General features: G+C 42.3%; 2 protein-coding genes and 1 long non-coding RNA gene across 8 annotated transcripts in view; 1 reads left to right on the forward strand and 2 right to left on the reverse strand.

Moving 5' to 3' along the window:
- The window catches only part of Ppp3cb (protein phosphatase 3 catalytic subunit beta), a 53,233-nt gene extending 50,637 nt beyond the window's left edge, over nt 1-2,596 (reverse strand). For all 4 annotated transcript variants that reach the window (XM_052189831.1, XM_052189828.1, XM_052189830.1 and 1 more), the window contains exon 1: nt 2,382-2,596. In XM_052189831.1, coding sequence (XP_052045791.1) covers nt 2,382-2,466 — 85 coding nt within the window. In that variant the 5' untranslated portion in view covers nt 2,467-2,596. The remainder of the gene's footprint in view (nt 1-2,381) is intronic.
- LOC127690489 (uncharacterized) lies at nt 1,929-21,938 on the forward strand. The gene is made up of 3 exons (XR_007979154.1): nt 1,929-2,087; nt 19,008-19,118; nt 21,790-21,938. It is a non-coding gene; the product is annotated as an uncharacterized LOC127690489 (long non-coding RNA).
- The window catches only part of Usp54 (ubiquitin specific peptidase 54), an 88,991-nt gene continuing 70,919 nt past the window's right edge, over nt 4,928-22,999 (reverse strand). For all 3 annotated transcript variants that reach the window (XM_052189824.1, XM_052189825.1, XM_052189826.1), the window contains 5 exons: nt 21,932-22,127; nt 17,871-19,264; nt 12,814-12,932; nt 8,167-8,353; nt 4,928-6,543 (listed from right to left, as the gene is read on the reverse strand). In XM_052189824.1, coding sequence (XP_052045784.1) covers nt 5,984-6,543; nt 8,167-8,353; nt 12,814-12,932; nt 17,871-19,264; nt 21,932-22,127 — 2,456 coding nt within the window. In that variant the 3' untranslated portion in view covers nt 4,928-5,983. The remainder of the gene's footprint in view (nt 6,544-8,166; nt 8,354-12,813; nt 12,933-17,870; nt 19,265-21,931; nt 22,128-22,999) is intronic.

The following is a 22,999-nucleotide window of genomic DNA, read 5'->3' on the forward strand; positions in this document are numbered from 1 at the left end:
TTCTGGCTTTATGGGGTACTATACACATGTGGCAAAACATCCATACACATAAAATAAAATCAATCTAAAAAAAAAAAATACATGTCCATAAAATAAAGGTCTTCAGAAAAGAAGTGTTGAGCCTAAAATTTAAAGACAAGAAAAGTTCCAAGGAAAGTTTACTTATGTGTTGTTGTTTTACTTAATTATCTTTCAAGACAAGGTGTATTATGTAGCTCTGGCTAGCCTGAAACTTGCTATGTAGACCAGACTGGCCTCAAAATTAACAGCAATCTTCCTGCCTCTGCCTCCAGAGGTATGGGATTAAAGGCATGTGCCACCACTGTATCAGGAGTTCTAATATATTCCACATGGTAATGAAAGTTGTCACATGAAGAAAATACAATACACAACATGCATTAACCATAAGCTTTATAACTGAAATTTCCCAAGCAAGCTCCTTTCTTACTAAGAAAATGGTTTTCATTTCAAAACAATAACCTGTAAATGGCTATGTATTAGACTCACTAACCTATTAGACTAAGGAATCTGCCTTATGTTTGGAAACTCATTTTTCCTTCATTAAAGCAGTATGGAAAAAAGACTGCTACATAAACGACAAGGAACAAGATCCACATAAGGACAACATAAATACACGATTTGGGAATGTGACTAGTTACTTCTGCTATTATTCTGGTGAAAAGTATCCAGCAAAATAAGCATACAGGAAATATAGTTAAGAAAACGAAGAGGCAGGCAATGGCCTCCGTTTCAAATGGCCCCCTGCCTATAAAATTACAGAAATTTATAGGATCAATGCCTGATGTTGTCTCTTTCCTTAAAGGAAAAAAAAATTCCAGAAAAAGATGCTCATAAACTATTTAGTTCATTCTATTTTTTAAATTTACTTAATGTTTATAAGTACACTGTCACCAGACACACCAGAAGAGGCATCAGATCCCATTAAAGACAGTTGTGAGCTGCCACATGGCTGCTAGGAATTGAACTCAGGACCTCTGGAAGAGTAGTCAGTTCTCTTAACCGCTGAGCCATCTCTCCAGCCCTATTTAGTTCATTCGAATGCCTTATCCAACCACATAATCCTAGGTTCAAAAATATGTCATGCTTTAAGAAACAAAAATGCAGACTGAAAACAGAAAACACACACACGGCGCATACCTTTAGTGTAAGTTCTGAAGAGGCAGAGGCAGGCATATCTCTGAGTTCCAGGCCGGCCTGGTCTACAGACTAGGTTCCAGGACAGCCAGGGATACACAGAGAAGTGCCCTATCTCGAAAAAACAACACACACACAAACACACACACACACACACACACAGGAGAAAAGGTTTTCAAATATTTTAATGGCAAACCATGGTCACAATTCAAGACAAAGCTAACAGTATTTAAACACTGTGCCAGTCTAAATTAAAGACACTGAATTTGAACTTTAACATGATCTAAATGACGAGATCTTCACTTTACGATTTCTGCTTATTGACTACACACTAAAGAAATATAACTTCAGTTCTTACCAATATCCACAGTATTAGTGTGGTAGATGGGCCCTCTCTGAGAGCTTGGACTTTTAAGGAACTCTCAATTGCCTCTCAGTTTATATTAAATAAATCTGTTTATCAGTACAAAAACGTCCATTAACTCCTCCTTGGCTCACATTTTCACTTTTCCTTCTAAAGAATATATCGTGTGATTAGAGACGACTTGTAAAACCCTTTCTGTTAAATGCTGACGGTTTTTAAAATAGCTACCACTTCCTATACATGGGACTTTCTTGCCTCTTCTCTGTAATACGGCTTTCTCCCCAGCCCTGCAGCTAAGTCTTGGTTCCTAGGTCACACCAGAATCCTTCACCCTTGTCCAGTCCCATGCGGTTTTCCCAATTTCCGCGAGGGGTGGCATCTGAGGGCCGAGCGCAAACCCCCTGCGGCTGGCGCTAGCTAGGCGTTGTCACTCGGGAGCAGGCGTGGGCCAGAACCCGGGCGAGTCCTACGGCGTGCGGCTAAGGGAATCCGGGGCCCCTCGGTGCACCCGGGCAAGCCTGGAGTGCAGCTGTCGATGAGCCGGAAGCTCAACGCGGACGCTGCACCGGTAACAGGCAAAGCAGGAAAGAAAGGGGCTTACGGAGGCGGGCGGCCCTAACCCCGCGTTAGCGTTAGCAACACCACGCGCAGAACGCCCGCCCGGGCCTGCAGGGCGAGCGGGAGACCGAGGAGCAGCCACCGCCTCGGCCCGGCCCAGCGGGGACCCGCCCAGGGGCCACTCCCCAAGGGAGGCAGCCAGTCACTCGCCCGCCCCGCCGGGCCCGCTCCTGAGGGGACGGACTCCCGCCCGCCCTCACACTGCACCTCACTCCAGGCCCCCAGGGTTTCGGGTACCTCTCACCTTTGACGACGCGGTCGGCCCCGAGAGGGGGCGGCGGGGGCGGGGGAGGGGGCGGCGCGGCCCGGGCCGGCTCCGGGGCGGCCATGCTGGGCCCGGGGCTCGGCTAGGTGCCGGGCCGGGCGGGGTTGGGGGCGGGGGCGGCGGCTACCAGAGCCAAGCGGCGGCGCCGCCGGGGAACATGGCGGACCCTCTTTCCCTTCAGAGGGGCTAAGACCGTCGTGCACCGCGCGTGCGGGGGCGGGGGCGGGACAAGCTCCAGGGACTTGAGCAAAATTACTGAAGCTACTACAGAAACGGGAGCAGTCCAAGGGATCAGGTAAAAATTCCTTACATGCAGAAAGACAAGACAGCAAAGAGAGGTTGCCGACTAGACTTAGGGGCTGTTGATAAATGCAAGGAAAAAAGGGACATTTTTTTGGCCGCTTTGGAGCCCAGGAAAATGAAGAGATGTAATTTGATCTCAGAATTTCCCACTACTAGACAAATATATGACAATTTATCTACAAAATCTGAGCGATAATAGTATGACTAGAGACAAAAATGGAATTTTTCCTTTAATGCCAGACCTCAGGAGGCAGAGGAAGGCAGAATTCTGTGAGTTCAAGTCTAGCTAGGTCTAACCACTCAGGGCAACAAAGTGAATGTCTCAACAAAACGGGGGGGGGGCGTAGGGGAGTGTATGGAATTCTTACCCTTGCTTTGAGAGTTTGGAAGAATCTGAAGGCACATAAATTCAGCTGAAAAAGTCTAAGCACCACGATTTAAGAACCAAAACAAGGCAAGAAAAGAAGGGAATGACACTAAGAGATATTCAGAGAACCTATAAGATTCACCTGGAAAGGCCATAGCCTCTTAATTCACTGGACAAATAGATTTGAAGCCAGAGAGATGGATGAAAGTGCTTGTAGCCAAGGATGGTGACCTAGTTCCTTAGGATGAATCCACATGGCAGGAGTCAATGGAAAGAAGAATTAGATTCCTTCTAGTCTGACCTCTACTAAAACTTGTAAAGAAATAAATGTAATAGAAAAAATGGCCGGGCAGTGGTGGCGCACACCTGTAATCCCAGCACTCTGGGAGGCAGAGGCAGAGGCAGGCGGATTTCTGAGTTCCAGGCCAACCAGGTCTACAGAGTGAGTTTCAGGACAGCCAGGGCTATACAGAGAAACCCTGTCTCAAAAAACAAAGAAAGAAAGAAAAGAAAAGAAAAGAAAAGAAAAGAAAGAAAGAAAGAAGAAAGAAAAAAGAAAAAATGGAAAGCAGAGACTAAGTAGGTAGAAAATTGAAAATTAGTTCCTTATCTTTGTATATACACACAATTTGGGTTTTGACAACTTACAGAAATAGATCCAAGTTGACCAGCATCCATGAGGTCAAGAAACAAGAACAGATTGTTCCTCCCACACACACAAAAAGAACAGATGGTAAAGGGATATGCCCCCAACCCCACTGATGGAACCACAGGGCACACAAGGTGAAAAAAGAGAACTGACTGTTACAACTTACTCTAGCCTTCATGTGTCCTCCTCATATGCACAGTCACTGCAATTCTTACAAAAGGTTAGAGGAATGTGTATGACATGAGCGGTGTTGAGAGGTCCAGGGGCCAGGAGATCTACTAAGACCCATGTGTCTGTGTTACAGCATCTAAATAGGATGGAACAAGAAAGACCTCTGGATCCTATTACTCAATAACACCTGTGCTCAGAATCTGTCCTGGATGATTAGGAAGGCAGAGGAGCAACATTCTCAGCATCTGCTAATTCTTTGTGTCCATCAGTGAGAACAAGATCTGGAATAAATAAGGAGGGAAAACCCAATGGACATTCTTTGCAAAGAGAACCTACAAAATTATTTTCTGTTGTGTGTTTACGTGTTTTGCCTGCATGAATGTATGTGCACTACATGTGTTCAGTCCCCATGGAGGGCAGAAGAGTGAGGTATATTCCCTGGAACTAAAGCTACCAAATGTTGTGAACCACTATGTGGTACGGAAAACTGAACTCAGGTCCAATGAATGAACAGTCTGTTCACTTAATCATCTCTCCAGCCACTACAAAATACTTTTTAAAGGAAAGAGACTTTTGGGAGCATGTCGTGGGTAAAGACAAATCTCATTATCACAGAGACATTCTGACTCTTAAGGGGAAAGGAAAGGGAGTGGGGCAACAGCAAGGCAGCAAGGGACTGGAGGCACATCACATTCCTGTAATGCAGAGAGGAAGGGCACCAAGACTGGTACTGTACCAGAAGTGAGCCTGTCAAAGTGGTTTGAATAGCCAGAAAACAAGGGGAGGAATGGAGTATGTAATGCACTGAGTGTCCCAGGCAGGAGAGGGATAGTTAACGCTCTAGCAGCTGTAACAAAAGGGAATGACTCTTATTTAAGAATATGTTGACTCCCAACAGGGAGTGTGTCTTTTTAATCTCCTCTTTGGCTATTCCCTTTCACTTGGCCAAAGCCATTTCATACAAATGTCGAGGCCTCCCCACCCCAGAAGAAAAGAGCAAGGACATACACAGGTGAAGGACAAGAGACTAAATACAACTATCTTATAGATTTATTAATGAAAAATACTTTACAAAAACAGTATGCTTTGCCCTAAAATAGCTGACTCTTGAGAGTTTACAACGGTGACTGAGCAAGTGGCAGTAATGACTCTGCTGCTGAGGACAGGAGGGTATGTTAGTGTGCCCAGCTCCATCTGTAGCAGTAATGGCCCTGCTACTGAGGACAGGAAGGTATGTTAGTGTGCCCAGCTCCATCTGTTCAGAAGGGCAAATATTATATTGGCAGCTCCACATTCTAGGCCTAAAGTTTGAGTCACAAGGAAGGCTAACAGGCCATAATACCTGGGCAATTGGGCTTCCCTTAAGGATGTGGTCAGAAACCTGACTATAGGGATAAATGCCCCTCTCCATGATAGGAGATAGGGAAGAGAAGACAGTTAGGTAATATGGACAGGTGGATAAACAAAGAGTATAAATTGGGAATATAGTAGGACCAGAAGATGAAGGCTCTGATGGAGACGGGGGCTAAAAGAACCAGAAATAAAGTAGCCCAGACTAGCCTAGAACTTGCTATGTAGCCAAGGATGGACCTGAACTTCTGATCACCCTCCCTCCATCTCCCAAGTGCTAGGGTGGCAGTTGTGCATCACCATGCCCAGTCTCACACTTCTAAGGACATAGCCATGGGTGATGTGCATGTTAGGAAAAATACTCTACCAATTGAGCTACATCCCCAATTCTAAAGCTGGAATTTCAAATATTCCCTCTCAAAGAAGCAAACACCCTTAGAAAAAAATCAATGTCTTTTCTGTTGTGGTGGTTCTCTTCTTTAAAACAAAACACCACCACCAAAACAAACAAACAAAAAACAAGCCCAGTCTGTTTTGACTGCAGAGTCTCTGGCCTTTAAATGCTGATCCTCCAGCGTCGACTTCCCAACTGCTGGAATTATAAGCATACGATGCCTGGGCTGAAATGGCCAAGTCTATGTTGAGATAAAACTAGCATACCTGGCAGGATACAAGGTATCACTGGGCCACCATATGCTTTTATAGAGAAAGGTGTGGCTCCAGGACAGGAGAGGGTAACCCTTACCACCTGCTGTGCTGTAAAAATCTCACCCTGTTCTGCTCTCTTCCAGCGGCATTTGATAGAACAAGCATACTTCTTTCCTCTCCTGTCCTCCTATGTCTACACTGGGAGGGATAACTGCTCTGTCTCCAGTCATCATCTGGGGGCATATCTATTCTTCGAGGACCAGGTGTTCGGGACCCCAGAACGGGACCCGAATTCCAAGCTGACCTAAGGGGTACATGAAGATTGCTGGATGGGGGGGACTCTGGGTGAACAGCAGAAGGATGGGAGGATGATTGGAAAAGATTCCCCCAGGACTGAGCATGAGGAACCTGAAGGCCCTGATGTCGTTCTGGCAGTGTGGCAGTGTAGGTTAGCTGAGGCTTGCATGCTGGCTTAGTTAGGACTCTGGCCCCAATGTGCTGGTTGGTCTCTGACCCTGGTCCCCAGGAAGCATCAGTTCTGGAACGATGAGGTAGACTTCGGTAGTTCAAAGTCCTTCCTGTGTACTTGACCCCTTGGGGAGTTTCATCCCTGTCACACATAGCCAGAAACTGTTGGACACTCCTTGAAGTTCCTGAGAAGAGAAAAGAAACCCAAATGCTGAGCACCTTTAGAAAATAAATCTACTTCCCAAACCTTTACTCCTCCAAGAATACATACAGAAGGAAAAAAAAAAAAAAACCTAGGTTTAATATATATATTCTCTTTAAAAATTTTTTCTCCAGTACTGGGAACTGAACCCAAGACCTGTGCATGCTAGGCAAACACTCTATCATTAAGGTATGCCCTTAACCCTAAGAACTCCCAAATATTATGTCAAAATCGATCTCTTCTATATTACGGGAAATGCAACAGTCTTCTGGATATTGCCATAATTACTTCCAGTACAATTCTCCTATAACAAACATACTCATATACACACATGTACAAATCTATTTACAATTCCCCTTGCAACCTCATATAGCAATTACACTAAAATCTCTACTTGGCTTTTCATTTTTTAAGATTTATATTTTATTCCTGGGGGGGGAGGGCAGTTGGAGACAGGGTTTCTCTGTGTAGTCTTTGCTGCCCTGGAACTTACTTTGTAGACCAGGCTGGCCTCGAACTCATAGAGATCTTCCTGCCTCTGCCTTCTGAGTGCTGGAATTAAAGATGTGGACCGCCCTTGTCTGGATTGTTTGGCTTCTCTTTGTGTGTGCTCTCTCTCTGGGTGTGTCTCTCTCTGTCTCTTCCCCTTCCCCTGCGGTCCCCTCCCCCCCCCCCCCCCCCCCGTCTGGTTTTTTGTTTTGTTTTTGTTTTTTGAGACAGGATTTCTCTGTGTAACTCTGGCTGTCCTGGAACTCAGTCTGTAGACCAGGCCTCTGCCTGCCTCTGCCTCCCAGGTGCTGGGATTCAAGGCGTGCACCACTCGGCTTAATTTAACATGGCGCCTTGACTGTTGTTAGATGGCCTCTACCTAAATCCTTGTTCAGTTTCTGAGATCTCTGCTTTTGTTCATACCATACTTACCTCATACACAATATAGGAAGAAAATCGTTCTTTCACTATGGCACTTATGGTGGGCTGATAATTCTTTATTGAGGATAGAAGGACTTCCCTATGCACTATATAATGTTTCAAAGAATCTTTGTCCAGCATCCATTAAGTACCAAGTAGTATGTCCTCTTTCCCATTGAAAACCAGAGTCTTAAAATATAAGTTAAACCCATAAGGATTAAAAGAAGAACATCTTCCATGGAGGTCAATGAAAGACAGAAGGGTGCTGCCACCTTCCTGTGGACCATCTGGGTCTATGCATGTGACATGTGTTCTCAAAGTACAGTGTCTTCCCAATCTTCCATTTACTTCTGTCCTATATCATCCCTCAGCTGAGAAATAACAGGAGAGAAAACTAGCTAAAAGAGATGTCACTTCAGTTTGGGGAATGTCAAAGAGTAGTTATTAACTACAGTTTGACACTTCAAAGCTTTTTCCTACATGACTGAAACAGGTTAGTTCACACTCATGAGTGAAGCAAGGTATCTAAAAAATTATTCAGTCATACTTCATGAAGCTCAGTGCTTGGTCTTAAAACAGTAATCCATGTCTTTTATTCCATTCCACCTTGGGGATACCCACTTTCCCAGGAGGTATACTGATTTGACCCTGAAAAAGAATCACATTTTAGCAGATAATATTAGTTTGGGGGTGTTACCTGGGGGTCTATAGGGCTCCCCTGCCACGCTGGGCATCAGGACATCTGGGGACAGGAACTGTGGTTGGGGAGGGTAGAGTTTAGGATCAAGGAGAACTACAGGAGGATCATGGATGACAGGGAGGGAAGAGGAGCTGGAACAATGGTGCCCGGTTTCCAAAGTCTGTTTCCTCACGTTTGATGAATCCTTATAATGAGACAAGACAAAAAAAACCACAAAGATGAGGGTTAACATGGCAGGACATGGTTGGATAAACACAGTGATGCAAGCAGGAGGGAGTAGAAGGAACCAGAGAACAACACACCCTTTCCAGAGAAAGCCTCACAATACTGCACACATTACCTGAGGGCCCTCCTAGGAAACTCCTAAGACCCTCTTCTTCTACCACTTTCCTCACAACTTCTACCTTCCTAGGTCCACCATTTGGATCTTTAGCAAACACTTTAATGCTAAATGTATAATTGAAGATATTGAAGTAGAAACTTAGACATGAGAGCTGAGCATGTTGATATATGCACACCTATAATCGACGGTGCTCTCAGGAGACTGAGCAGGACTGCTTTGAGTTTAAAGCTAGCTTGGCCCACATAGTGAGTTCAAAGCCAGTCTAGGCTACACAAGCAATACCATATCTCAAATAAAGGAAAAAAAGGGAAGAAACCACAAGCATGAACCAAATGAGGGTTGTGGACTTATTTCAACTGTAGAGTAGGTCCTGGGTTCAATACCCCCTCACCCCAAGAAATAAAGGAGACAGGAGGAGAGGCAAATAGGTATTTAAACAGCTAGGAGGCTGAAAAGAATCTACACTGGGCACTAGAGTACCTGCCGACTACAGAACTGGACCCTCCTCTGCCCTGCCACGGCTCTGGTCCACACCGCCCCTCTGCAGGTCACACTCCTACTCCCAGCCCTGCTGAGATTCTGCCATGGCTCCACTCACTTTTGTGTTAACGACCCAGAAAGATTTCATTTATATCAAAAAAGTTGAAACACTCAAAACTGAATAGAATTTTCCAAACTTCTCCTTGTACCACATTTTTCTAAGTTATTTAGACATAAATACTGGTTTTGCCCTTAACTTCTTATTTCTCATTCCCCTGGGTCAAAGAGATATTTCTACATAAGGAGAAATTTAAATTTGTCTGGACCATTGCAGAAGCCTTAATCTGATCTTCCATCTCCAGCTACTTGTTTAACTATCATAAGGTCCTGTGTGACTGCATAGCTGGTCTTTCTCACTTAATCATCTATAGTCTCTGTTCTTTATAGACTTTTTTTTTTCATATTATACTTATTATTTTGGAGACAGCATATTGTTATGTAACCCAGGCTGACTCAAATTTAAAATACTCCAGCCTCAGGGCTGGAAAGATGGTTCATGGGGCTGGCGAAAAGGCTCAGTGATTAGGAGCACTGGCTGCTCTTCCAGAGGACCTAGGTTCAATTCCCAGCAACCACATAGCAGTTCACAGCTGTCTATATCTCCAGGATCTAATTTTGTTTGTTTTTGTCTTATTTTTTTGAGACAGTGTTTCTCTGTGTAACCTTGGATGTCCTCGAATGACTGTAGACTAGGCTAGCCTCTCATTCACAGATCTACTTGCCTCTGCCTCTGGATCGCTGCTACCACCACTCAGCACTAAAATGGTTTAAAAACAAACAAAACAAACAAACAAAAACCCTCCAACCTTAACCTCACAAGTATAAATACTATAGACAAGCCTCATCTCACCTAGTTTTTCTTAATGTTTCACAAACACACCAACTCATCCTATATCAGGCCTTTACACTTGCTTTTCTGTTACCAGGAATAGTGAGTGGGTCAGGCCCCTAAACTTCCTATCACTGGAGTCTTTGATGAAATGTTAACTCCTCTCACTACCTCTTACTATCCTAACCAAAAGCAGCCCTAAAAAACCATATCACCTCTTTAACTCCTTATTCCCTTGACTTACTATATTCTTCATTATCGTAATTATTGCTGTCTTGGGTTATATCATTTGTTTATTGATGATTGTCTTTCTTCCTGTAGTAGAATACATTTAATTTCAGTATCTCTAACATCTGAAACAATGCAAGTACTTAGCAAATAATACATATACACCAGCCTAAAGTACTTAGTAAATAATACATTGATCTATATCAATGTATTAGTTTAGTTAGTTTCATTTAATAGGCTACAAGCTATTCAAGGGCAGAATGTGTATTATATCATCAGCTATGTTCATAATGTTTAAGGACGTGTCACAGAGAAAGGATTTCTAGTGGAATACACTACCACATTCACTTTGAGCTCTTGTCACCTTTTCTGTATTGTTTTAAGCCTGTTCAGAAAAAAAGAACCACCTGAAATACGATGTTCTTCATAAATCTGTACTGGCCCATTTCCTCTTTTTCCCTCTTTTCAGGGGCAAGGAATCCCAATCCAATTCTCTACTTCTAACCCATGTCTCATATCCAGACCTAACCAGCTATTTCCAGTAGTGAATAATATACCCAAATTTAAGTATATTTAATTCTCTCAAACATAATTACCAACCAACAAGACATGAATATCATTCTTGGTTCCTCTTTCCCATGTGCAGGCAGGCAGACACCAATTTTGCCTTTACTTCCTGACTCTTCAATATAAACATATTCTTCTCCCTATGCTCTCACACTCCTGTGTGACCTACGGAATCCTCTGTAATCTATGATCTGACTCCTGCTTATACTCCTCCCTATCATTGTCAGTATTGCTATGGCTTCTCTTCGTCAGCCTTTCAAGTCTTGTCATACCAATTATTCTCTTTTAATCTAGTGAACACGTTTCAGTTCCAGGTACCTGGTAGACTCACTGTTCTTTCTCCATGAACCTCTCCCTGGTATTTCACCTCTTCTAGGATGGTCTCATGGAAGCTAGTATTTAATCACATTATAGAACTGTTTGTGTGCTTATGTGTCCCTGCAGTAGACTAAATGCTCCATGAAACCAGAGACTGGATCACTTATTTAGCACATTATTTGAAAAGCATAACTAAATCAATAAATAATTGCATGATACACTAGACAGAAGCCAACTCTCTTGGGAAAATATTTCAATTAAATGCATTGAAGATATGTCAGAACAAATGCTATGCCAGGGAAATTACATTTTCCCAAGGAAGATGAAGAGGAGAAGGAAAAGATGAAGAAGAAGAAAAGGAAGAGTAGAAATAGGAGAAAGAAGGGAAAAAAAGGAGAAGGAAGAGGAAATGTTCATTTAGGAACCTACACACAGTGATCCTAGAGTTCTTTTTGGGAGGGAAATTGGATGGAGATATATATATCCTTGAACCTTTTAATTGTACCATGTATTTATAACCCATTTTAAGGGGTTTAGTGTATATAGTTAGGTGATAGAAGGGTTGCCCAGCACGTGAGGTTGCAGTTCAGTCCTGGTACTGCAAATAAAAAGTAAGCCTGGTATAGTGGTCATGCCTCTCAACCCAGCACTCTGGAGGCAGAGGCTGGCAGTTCTCAGTGGAATCCAGCCTGGTCTACATAGTGAGTTCTACTAGCCAGAGTACATGAGACCCTGTAAATAATAAAAACAACATCAATAATAAATCAAACAAAATAAAACCTGTTTCTACATTTTTATCCAATTAATCTGGTAGACAAGCAGGATACTTTATATTCTGACCTTTATAGTAATGAAAATTCAACTTGTTTTTAGAAAAGTATATAAAATTCTCAGAAGAGTACACTACTTATAAACTTAACCAATAATACTTGAGTTTTTTGATTGATCTCTACTCCTTGGATCTAACAGGGACAGTAATCCCCAAAGATTGAAGGTAAAAACAGGACAGCACCATAAATTCAAGGCCAGCATGGTCCACAGAGTGAATCAGATAATTGCCAGGGATATGTACACAGGAAAACCTTGTCTCAGAAGAAACCAAAACAGAGAAATAAAGTAAAAATAAAATAAAAAGTCTCAAAATGGAAGGTTTTTTTCATCATTTTTCACTCTGATTTAAAAGTTCCTGGGGCGCACTCAGCCGTGTGCTGAGCTGGAGAGGAGGTGACAGCACCTCTCATCTGCTCCTTCCTTCTCAGGGCACAGCGAGTCACACTCAAGCCGCAGATTTTGCTTCTCAGAGTTTCTCAAGGCTTCCATAACTCTTGTTATAGTTTGAATATAAAGTTTCCTCTCAGAACTGACATTCTGAAAATGTGGCTAATCACTATAGAGCCAATCACTGATTATCAAGAGTGCTGACTTCACTGGAGTTGATTCATTCACAAACATATTAGAGGTCTATACTAACTAGAGAACACCAATCACGCAAACTGTGCCTTTGAAAGGTACGCTGCCCTGTACCCTTCCTGCCACTGTTGCTTGCTTCACGGTTGCCCTGGGGCAAGCAGCTCGCCTTCAAACACACAGACACACAGCCAGACTAGTTACAACTCACAATTAACAAGTAAGTTCGATAGCAAAGGGGGCTGATCAGTCAGCTGGTGATAACCTCGTCTCCCTCAGCTGGCACTCCCTGATCCTTGCAGCCTCCCGTTTCCTGTCCTGTTGACCCAGCACCACTTCCACTAGCCTCTCTACATGCCTTCCTCTCTAGACTACCACTTGAGTCCAGCACCTTAGCACTAGACATTGATACCTGAGAGACAGGCACTGTGCTCGGCTCATGAAGAACATGCTCCATTTCTGCTGCCGGAGTCTTCGAGAGATGGAGACCAGGGGCTGAGTGCAGTCTCCTCCCCATGCCATCTGCAGAGCCTAAGGAGAAAAACAAAACCAAGGTGAAGCTGCCTGTCCTCCAGACCCTGAGCCTGGAAGAACAAACATGGAGTTCTCTCATTAAGTAATTAAATGCATCTCTGAATTAAGTGGAGAAGCATGCTCTTTGAATCTATAAATGCCAGTTTCAGAATATGGATAAATTCTTATAGGTCACAAAAATCAAAACTACTGAAGACATTTCCAGGAAAGGAGCTGTAAGGACAGTCAGCTGAATATTGTCATCCATCAACATTTCTCTTTATGAATAAAATGAGCTTTGTTTTCAGAATCAGGCCCAATACTTTTAATCTATAAAGGAAACTGTCTGACAGAGTGATCTTCTCTAACATAGTATGGTAAGAAAGGAATTGATATCTCTAGTTTAGATCAGAATTTAAATGATCATGGTTATTGTAAATCAAACCTTCTTCCTTTGATGTAATAGGGAAATGAGTTCTAGAGTCTGATTGAGATGGTATTTTAACCAGAATTGAAACTCAAGCCTTTCAAGGTTAAGCACAGTATTTTATTGGCGTCTGATGCTCTTTCTTTCTCGCTCTCTCTCTCTGAGCAGGTTCACTTCAGGAATATTTAGCATGTGTAATATTCTGTTATCCCTACTTACTCCTAGCTTTTCTCAATCACTTAATTTATAATCAACCATCAGTACTTATGTGAAATCCCACATGTCTTGTGAAAAAGTACCTGCCCTCTACCGACATTTGATTCATATATATGTATGTATGTATGTATGTATGTATGTACATAATGCATGTCTGGATATGATACTTTGATATATGTATCTATATCTCTCTCTCTCTCACACACACACACACACAGGAGAGAGAAAGGGAGAGAGAGAGAGAGAGAGAGAGAGAGAGAGAGAGAGAGAAAGTGCTTAAGTATACTGTTGATGTCAGTACTTAGACTAGTTATTTTGAACATTTCCTGTTACTTAATACATTGGTTCTTGTAATAGTACTGATTCATCTGAGAGCTTTAAAAATTATACCCATATAATTTAGTTGTTTAACACTTGACTAACATACATGAAGCATTGGGAATTCAATCCTCAGTGGGTAGAAAGGGGAAATATACTTGTAAACACGAAAAACACCAACTTCTTGAGTCACACCCTTGGTGTATGCTTGCTTGCTTGCTTGTTTGTTTATTTGTTTTTTGAGACAGCTTTCTCTGTATAGCCCCAGCTGTTCTGGAACTTGCTTTATAGACCAGACTGGCTTTGAACTTAGAGATCTACCTGTTTTAGCCTCCAAATGCTGGGATTAAAGGTGTGTGCCACCACTTACTAGGAGAAAATTTTATTTTAAAAGGCTGTTCAACAAATAAATAATTTTAAAATATAGCTTGCTATGGTGGCATACAACTGCAATTTTAGTGGCTATTAGGTAGAGGCAGAAGGACGAGGGCGATCAGGTCTAGTCTGAGCTATAGTAAGGCTGTATCACATTTTTTTTAATAAATGGTTTAGCAGTTAAGAACACTTAGGACCTGGGTTTAATTCCCAGCACCAACTCGTAATTCACAACCATCTATAACTCCTGTTCTAGGGAATATGAGCCCCTCTTCTACCCTCCAAAGGTACTGCACCTGTGGGCAGACACTCATACCAAACTGCTGCAGGTTGTCCATTGAACACGGCACCCATGCATATGCACACACTATTTTAGTTTGTTTTGTCTTTTATATTGTTTTATTATTTTAAGAGTATACGTGTTACGTCTATATATATCTGTGTAGCCTTTGCATGCAGTAGCCACAAGAGCCAAAAGAGGGCATTGAATCTCCTGGAACTGAAGGTACAGATGGTTGTAAGCTGCCATGTGGACTTAGGAATTGACCCTGGAAGAGCAGCCAGTGCTCTAAGTCATTAAGCCACCTTTCCAGTCCCGTATAATATTCTTTCTTAATTTTATTTCTATGATCTTGGCAACTGAACCCAGCCTCATGAATGCTAATGCTATCTATATGCTCTACAAATGATACATACCTATATGTCAACATCCTTTGATGACAAACTTTTTTGTTTGTTTGTTTATTTTTTCTTTTTCGAGATGGGGTTTCTTTGTGTAGCCCTGGCTGTCCTAGAACTCACTCTGTAGACCAGGATGGCCTCGAACTCAGAAATCTGCCTGCCTCTGCCTCCCAAGTGCTGGGATTAAAGGCGTGCGCCACCACTGCCCAGCGATCACAAAAACATATTTTTTTAACTTTGATGTAGCAGTTTATCTTTTTCCATTTAGGGCCTGTTTTCTCAGTGTCACATCTAAGAAATTATTGTCAAATCCAAGTCTTAAAGCTTTTTTTTCTGATTTTCATAATTTTTGCCTCTTAAATCTTTAGACTGAACAAACTCAAGTCATTTCTAATTTTTCAAGGATATGGGTGTTTTGCTGTACGTGTTCCTGTGCACCACAGATGTACCTGGTACCTGCAGAGAACAAAATAAGGCATCAGATACCCCTGAAACTGGAGCTGCAGATGGCTGGGAGCCACCTTGCGGATGCTGGGAATTGAACCTGGGTCCTCTCAAGGAACATTCAATGATTTTAACCACTGAGCAATCTCTTAATCCACACTAAATGTGCTTTTAAAAAGAAACAACACACTGCCTAATATGTTTTAAAAGAAACAAGTACATATACATATAGCTTTTCTCCTCTATCAGCTTGTGCACCATGTTACTGCACAGAAAACTGGAGCTAACCAGGGCAGACCAACCAGCATTGATGAACCTAAACTGGGTTGTTTAAACTATCGCAGCATGAACTTGTAAGCAATACACCACACAATTCTGTGACAATGACCACCACACTGTGACTAGGTATAGTTTAGTTTATGAAAAATTAGAATTTTGTGAGGAAGTAAAAGTATGTGTGGAGGTATTATGGCCACATCAAAACTAGCCTTTTATTGATGAAGTACCAAGGTTATTATCATGGAAACTGGTACTAGGCACCTCCGGTTAATTATAACATTCACCTTTGCTCTTTTTAATACATTAAAATTTTTCTTTTCTTGTCTTCTCTTGCTTTTTGAAATGGAGTCTTGGCTGGGCAGTGGTGATGCATGCCTTTAATCCCAGCACTTGGGAGACAGAGGCAGGAGAATTTCTGAGTTTGAGGCCAACCTGGTCTACAGAATGAGTTCCAGGACAGCCAGGGCTACACAGAGAAACCCTGTCTCAAAAACCCTAATTAATTAAAATTGAAATGCAGTTTTACTATGTGTGTGTGGCTGACTTAAAACTCACTATGTACACTGAACTGTTCTGGGACACACAAGGATCTGTCTCCCTCTACTTTCCAAGTGCTGGGATTGCGTACAATACCACATCTGGCCTGAAATTTTCTTAACAAAAGCTACTTTGAATGTTTTAGTTAAACGTGGATAAAATGATTTCTATGCAACTTGAAAGTACTAGAAAATTTAAAATATAGAACAAAAACAGTTTATATAATTCTTCAGGAACTAATATGTAAGAAATAATCAGGTCATAAAAGTCTAAACACTGATTGATTTCATTCATATGAAATTCCCAGAACAGATCAGTGTATACAGAAAACTGTGTTTCCTTGGAGTAAGGGAGAGGGATAAAGGGCAAGAGGCATAGGACTGCTGCTGGATCAGAGTTCTTTGGAAGGTGACAGAAGCACTTTAAAACTGGCTGTGGTGGGCAGTTAAGAGCATTGGCTGCTCTTGTAGGAGATCTGGGTTTCATTCCCAGCACCCACATGGTGGCTTACAACCATCTGTGACTCCAGTCACAGATATTTCTTACATATGTGGCTCCAGAGGATCCTATGTCCTGTCCTGGTCTGAAGGTATAAGGAATACACATGGTATGCAGACATACATTCAAGCAAAATACCCATAAAGTTAAAATAAGCTGGCTGTGGTAAGCTAGTATATTTTCCTCAAGTTCTAACACTCCGGGAAACTGAGGCAATAGGAGTCCCCACACATTTGAGGATAGCTTGGGCTACATGAGTTCAATACTGTAGGGAAAGAATTTCGAAACTGAGCCATCTCTCTAGCCTGTTTTCACCTTTATGTAGATCATGCAAGTTGAGTTCAAATCAATAGACTTGTGCGGAAAGTGCCTTTATCCACTAAACCACCTCAACATCATGACACTATTATTTGTAAAACACTTAATTTGAACTTAATGTTTGCTATTTTTTCTCTCACATAGAAGAAAGCATAGTGAGGTATATTCCAGCTTCTCCTCATTCATTAAAATCTTTCTATATTTACCTGTTTTGTATACCTAAAGAGTACTTAGTAAATCTTATTATAAAGTCTATACTAGAGTGCATATCAGAGAAATCCTGTCTCGAAAAACCAAAAAAAAAAAAAAAGATATATATATATATATATCTTAATATCAACGCTTGAGTCTATTTAATATCCAGAAAACACACACAGCAGTCCCTGGAAGAACCAGGGAAGGTCTTGATATTGCTAGCTTGGTAAAACTGGAAAATGCCATAATGGCTTGCTTTAGTGTAACTATCCTTGTAGCAAGATGAGCCTGAAGCCTGATTTTTGGATTAGTTTAACATCTAAAACACAGAAAAAGAAGACTCTTCTCAGTCTTCCCCATGTTGTGTAACTTACTCTCAAAGACCTGTGAAGCAGTCCTTTGCCCTATATTCTGGAGGACCCACCAGCCAATACTTACGTAGTCATTTCCTAACAAGGAGGGAATTGCTCTCCCAGTGATAATTCTGACCCAATTTCAATTCTGACCAAGAAAAAAAAATGCCTAGCCCTCGTCCTGAAGGCTCTATGAGGAAAGCTAGAGGTTTCATTGCCTCTTGGTAAGCTAGTGATACTGCACAGATTACCCTGCTTTTGATCTTGTTCTCTGGCTTCCAGTTTTTACATGTCCCCACCACTGGTTATTTTTACCTGCTAGGCTAAGTGGCTGCCAGGCCACATCCTGTGATCTCCAATCAGAATAGCCAGTATGGGAAGAGGCCTGAAGACTGGCTTGGTAGAAAGACTCCAGCTCAGAGGTCTCCTGCTCTGTGTCTTGGTTCCAGTGTGGATGCAAAAGGATATGATTTCTTTCTGGGTAGGTTACAGGTTTATGGGAATTATGGGAGGAGGACTTGACTCCTGGCCCAGGGGCACTGTATTTAACCTGAGAATCACAGAGCCTTGTGACATTTACCCAAGAATCCAAAGGCAAAGAAGTCCCCAAGTTGGCACTACTACCCAGATCCTTAGGCCTAATATCTGTTACTTGGGGTAGCTTTCCTTGGTATATATCTGACTCAGCCAACCTGGGCTGTCCTCTCCTTGAGGTTTCACCATTAGGAAGCCCAGAGTCCATGGAAAGAGAAGAATGACCTGTAGGTTCTTCCCAGCAGGGAAGTCTTTCCCTGCCATCTGGAGAAGGGGGTTGTTTTACCCTGCGACAGTGTTCTTTTCCTGGAGCCTGGGATAATGGCATAAAGTCAGAAGGAGAAGAGCTTTTCCTTAGACAATTTGGCAAACTTCGATCCTGGGAACCTATAACATCTCTCATGGAAGTATTCTGAATCTTCTGGAACTGCTCTGCCAATGAGCGGACAAGTCCTTTTGTACTGGGGAACTCTGGCCTATAGGGCTCCTCGCTGCCTCTGACCATGTTTGAAGTCAATGAAGTTTGGGGACTTTGGGCTTGGCGGTGTTGGTTAAGCTTCCGCATGGGGTCAGTAGCATGAAGCACAGGTGAAGAAGCAGCAGACATGATGGGAAGGCAGGCACTGTGCGGGGGAATACAGGGCTGTGCTGACGAGCTTGACGGACTGCTTAGGCTATGTATAACTCTCTTGCAAGTGGCTTCTCCTGGTGACTGTGACCAAGGCATCCCCACGGATATGTCAACAGGATTCTTTTCTTCTTCAAACAGCTGATCCTGAGCTGTGTCTCTGCCTTCATGTGGTGGGAATTTGCTGCAATGGCTGTTGTCCTCCATGCAGCCTTGGAGCCTATCTTCAAGAGCATCTAATGGCAGGCATTCATGCTGAGAATTCATCTCAGTTCTACCTGTTACTTTAGGTAAATCCTGCCTGTGGAATGCAGAGTGATTGATGCTGTCCACCTCAAAAGACGTCAGAAGCCTCAAGGAAGATCTCCTAGTGGGACTGTGCTGTGAAACAGTCGAAACAGGTGACTCTGGGATGAGGGATGAGTGTAATTCAGGGCAGGAAGCAGGTGAGCAGATGAAAGAGGAAGTGGCCCCAAGCTCTGTATCCTTGCAGGGTTCCAGCTGAGCCTCCTGGCTTAACAATACTTGGAGCGTGATAGGCTGTTCACTGAAACAAATGGAGAGAATTAGTCGCACCATGCCTTGACTAACAATAAATCTTCTAAAAAAACTATTCATTCCATTACACTTCTAGCTAGTCACAGATATGATAACTCTCAATACTGAGGAGAGGAATCAGGACATAATGCAGTTAGTTAATTCCCACGGTTTTATATGTATGACAAAAAAATGCACCCTTAGAGGAAACTTCAACCTTTCCAACTTTAGAGTTTCAGATGAGGATTAAGAAACTGAAAATCCGTATTGGAGTGCTTCAAACCCCAACTGTTTTAAGCATAGGCACAATAATGAAATAAGTTTGGACCCGGAAGCATTTCAGGCTTCAGATTCCAGGACTAAGGGTGTTCAACCCATCTCTATGAGTGTTCCAAAATCTAAAAGAAGACCAAAAAAAAAAAAATGAAATCTGAGCTGGTATGGCAGAGACAGAATGAGAATAACAAACAATATGAACAGAATAAGAAAGACAAACACAAACAAAGCCAATAGTTCACAGGTTCACAAAAGAAAAGAAATTTATCACCAAATTTGTACATGCATTATTAAGTCCAGTGTTTGCTAATATTCTTTACTACCTGCAAAGTCCCATTCCAATCACATTCTACTTGTAAATTAAAAAAGATAAATATTGCCAGGTAGTGGTGGCACACTCATTTAGTCCAGCACTCAGGAGGCAGAGGCGGGTGGAACTCTGAGTTCGAGGCCAGCCTGGTCTACAGAGCAAGTTCTAATTCATCCAGTGCCACACAGAGAACCCTGTCTCAAAGAACAAACATAAAGATAAAAATTGCTTCTTCCACAGAAGGCAAAATCTAAAAGTCACTCACACTATACGACAAAAATCGAGGATGCTGTACAAGGAGAGAGGTGCTACCCTACAGTCCTATGGGGAAGCTCAGTCAACAAAATGAAGACTTCGTTACTATAGAACACAAGGTGATCTGGATTCCTGGGGCACACAGACATCAACTATCACTCCATTCTTCACTCAGATGTCTCCTCACAGTGATAGAACAGGGCTCTCTCAATACTGAGGAGAGGAATCAGGACATAATGCAGTTAGTTAATTCCCACGGTTTTATATGTATGACAAAAAATGCACCCTTAGAGGAAACTTCAACCTTTCCAACTTTAGAGTTTCAGATGAGGATTAAGAAACTGAAAATCCGTATTGGAGTGCTTCAAACCCCAACTGTTTTAAGCATGGGCACAATAATGAAATAAGTTTGGACCCGGAAGCATTTCAGGCTTCAGATTCCAGGACTAAGGGTGTTCAACCCATCTCTATGAGTGTTCCAAAATCTAAAAGAAGACAAAAAAAAATGAAATCTGAGCTGGTATGGCAGAGACAGATGGATAAGAGAGAGACAGAAATACAGAGATAGACAGACAGACAGACAAACACTTCTGATCTCAAGACATTTTAGATAAAAAATACTCAAACTGTATATCACAGATGTTTGTGGGTTTAGTCATCCAGTCACTCTTGTAACATGAATGTTATACTTTAATCAAAACCTGGCCTAGCCATGTAGTTCCAATTGGTAGAGTGCTGGCCCAATATGCAGGATGCCTTGGGTTCAACCCACAGGTCTGAATAAACCTGAGTAGTATTAAACAGGCCTGTAATACTAGCATTCCAGAGACCAAAATGAAGGATCAGGAGTTCAAGGTATTCTAGAACCTAGTTAGCCTAGGCTATAAGAGACTCCTTCTTGAAGATGGAAGAAAAGGGAGGGAGGGAGGGAGGGAGGGAGGGAGGGAGGGAGGGAGGGAGGGAGGGATGCAACACTGATAGTAAACAGATCTGTAACTGAATTCTATACTTCTACCACTTATTAGTTAAGTAACTATCCTCTCTACAAGTTCCCTTGTTTAGAAAGTATGCTAAATAACAGCTACTATAACATCAGGTAATCATAATAAATAAAACAGAAAGTGCTTGGCTCTGACCTGAACCCAGGCAAATGTTCAAAAATTTTAACAAACATAATGGAGCTGATAGTAAAAAGACCCACAACCGAGGCAGAAAATGTATAGCTCACTAGTACAACGCTTACCTAGTAGTATAGTATATACAAGTTCCTGGGTTTTATTCCCAGCAAAACACACACACACACACACACACACACAGAGAGAGAGAGAGAGAGAGAGAGAGAGAGAGAGAGAGAGAGAGAGAGATATCTACTTTTATTATAACTGCTAAAATGTGGGAACTATCCCAGTACTATCCCGGACTTTCTCCTTGTCCTGACCTTAGAGAAGCAAGCAAAGAAAATCTTTGTGTTTCTTCCCTATAGTTTAATCAAAGCAAGAAAAATGGTTATTTTCTCTGTGAGGATGCAAAGCATTGAAATCCCAAATTAAATGGTTACTACAACAACATGAAAGGTACAATCAGATTCCATGTATAAGAACATAATAAATACAACTCTAATAATCATGCTGCTAAACAAATCCAGGAAATTTGGATAGCTTGTTATTTTGGGTTTTTTTTGTGTATCTTTCTAGGAATTATTCAGAAAAGGACCATCTGTGCAATGAGCTTTTGTGTGTCTGACCTTAGAGAAGAAAACCTTAGTCTTTGCTATGGAGCACCCTTGGTCACTGCCTCCCCTGACGTCCATAAGAGACTGAGGTTCTCAAGCACTACCTTGCTGGCTGAGGGAGGGCGCCCCCGTGTGGTGAGAGAGAGGCGGAGGGCTGCGCCGGCTGCTGCGATGGCGGCTCTTGCTGCATGCGATCCTGAAGGCTTCGAGCTTTTCGAATACTGATTTGCAACTTCTTATCGACTAGGGCTCTGCTGTGCGTGCTAGAGCTGGCATCATGCAGGGTAAGTCTTAGTTTAGCTAAAATGCAAAAGAAAATATAGCAGAAACAACACAAAATACAAACAAAAATAAAAGAACAAAAACTAAACTAAAACCAAGCAAAGATAGGCGGTAAAACAAAGTACGCAGCAGGAATGCAAGGCATGGACTGTGCATGCGCTGTCAAGAGCACAGAACCAGCTCTGGCTCTAGGAAACATTCATGAAAGGCACGGAGGCCAAACAAGTTAATTAAAATTTAAACAAACAAAACACTAAAGAAAATTAAACAAAACTTAAAAGGAGCAGGAAGATAAACTAGCCCATGGGGGGCTCCCACTCTCATCTTCTCACTGACCTGTTCAACTCTGGTCGCCATACTCTGCTCCCAGCTCCCCCTTTCTGATGGCCAATGTCAAACAATAAGGTCCAAATCTGGACCTGTCTTTACAGAGCATAGCTTCATGAAGTCATATTTAAGAGTCAGGTACCAATTCTTAGCCTGAGCCCCTTGCTGTTGCAATATGGTACTGCATACCAGAAAGGCAGGGGAGGAACAAAAAGAATAAAGAATTACAATGAAAAGTTACTACCTAGGGAGGCAGAGCCAGTCTCTTCAGTTTGCCTACTCATCAGTCAGTGACTAGAGAAAGAGTAGGCTAACCTCAAATCTGAAGGCTAACTTTATTTGGATTAGAATCCATCTGTGGTTTCCTGTTGAGGTTGTTCCAGTAAATGTCCACAGACCACAGTGACACCACCAGGTACATTTTGTAATCTGAAGGGGAAAGATAGCTAATTGGCCTCCCCTCGGGAACACAGGAGACATTAGAAACTGTCCCTCTGCCATCTGCGAGACACACTAGTACCAACTGTGGAGTTAGTCGGGAGGCCATAGCCATAGCAGGTGAG

The sequence above is a fragment of the Apodemus sylvaticus genome, chromosome 8 (genome assembly GCF_947179515.1).
Source record: "Apodemus sylvaticus chromosome 8, mApoSyl1.1, whole genome shotgun sequence".
NCBI lineage: Eukaryota > Metazoa > Chordata > Mammalia > Rodentia > Muridae > Apodemus > Apodemus sylvaticus.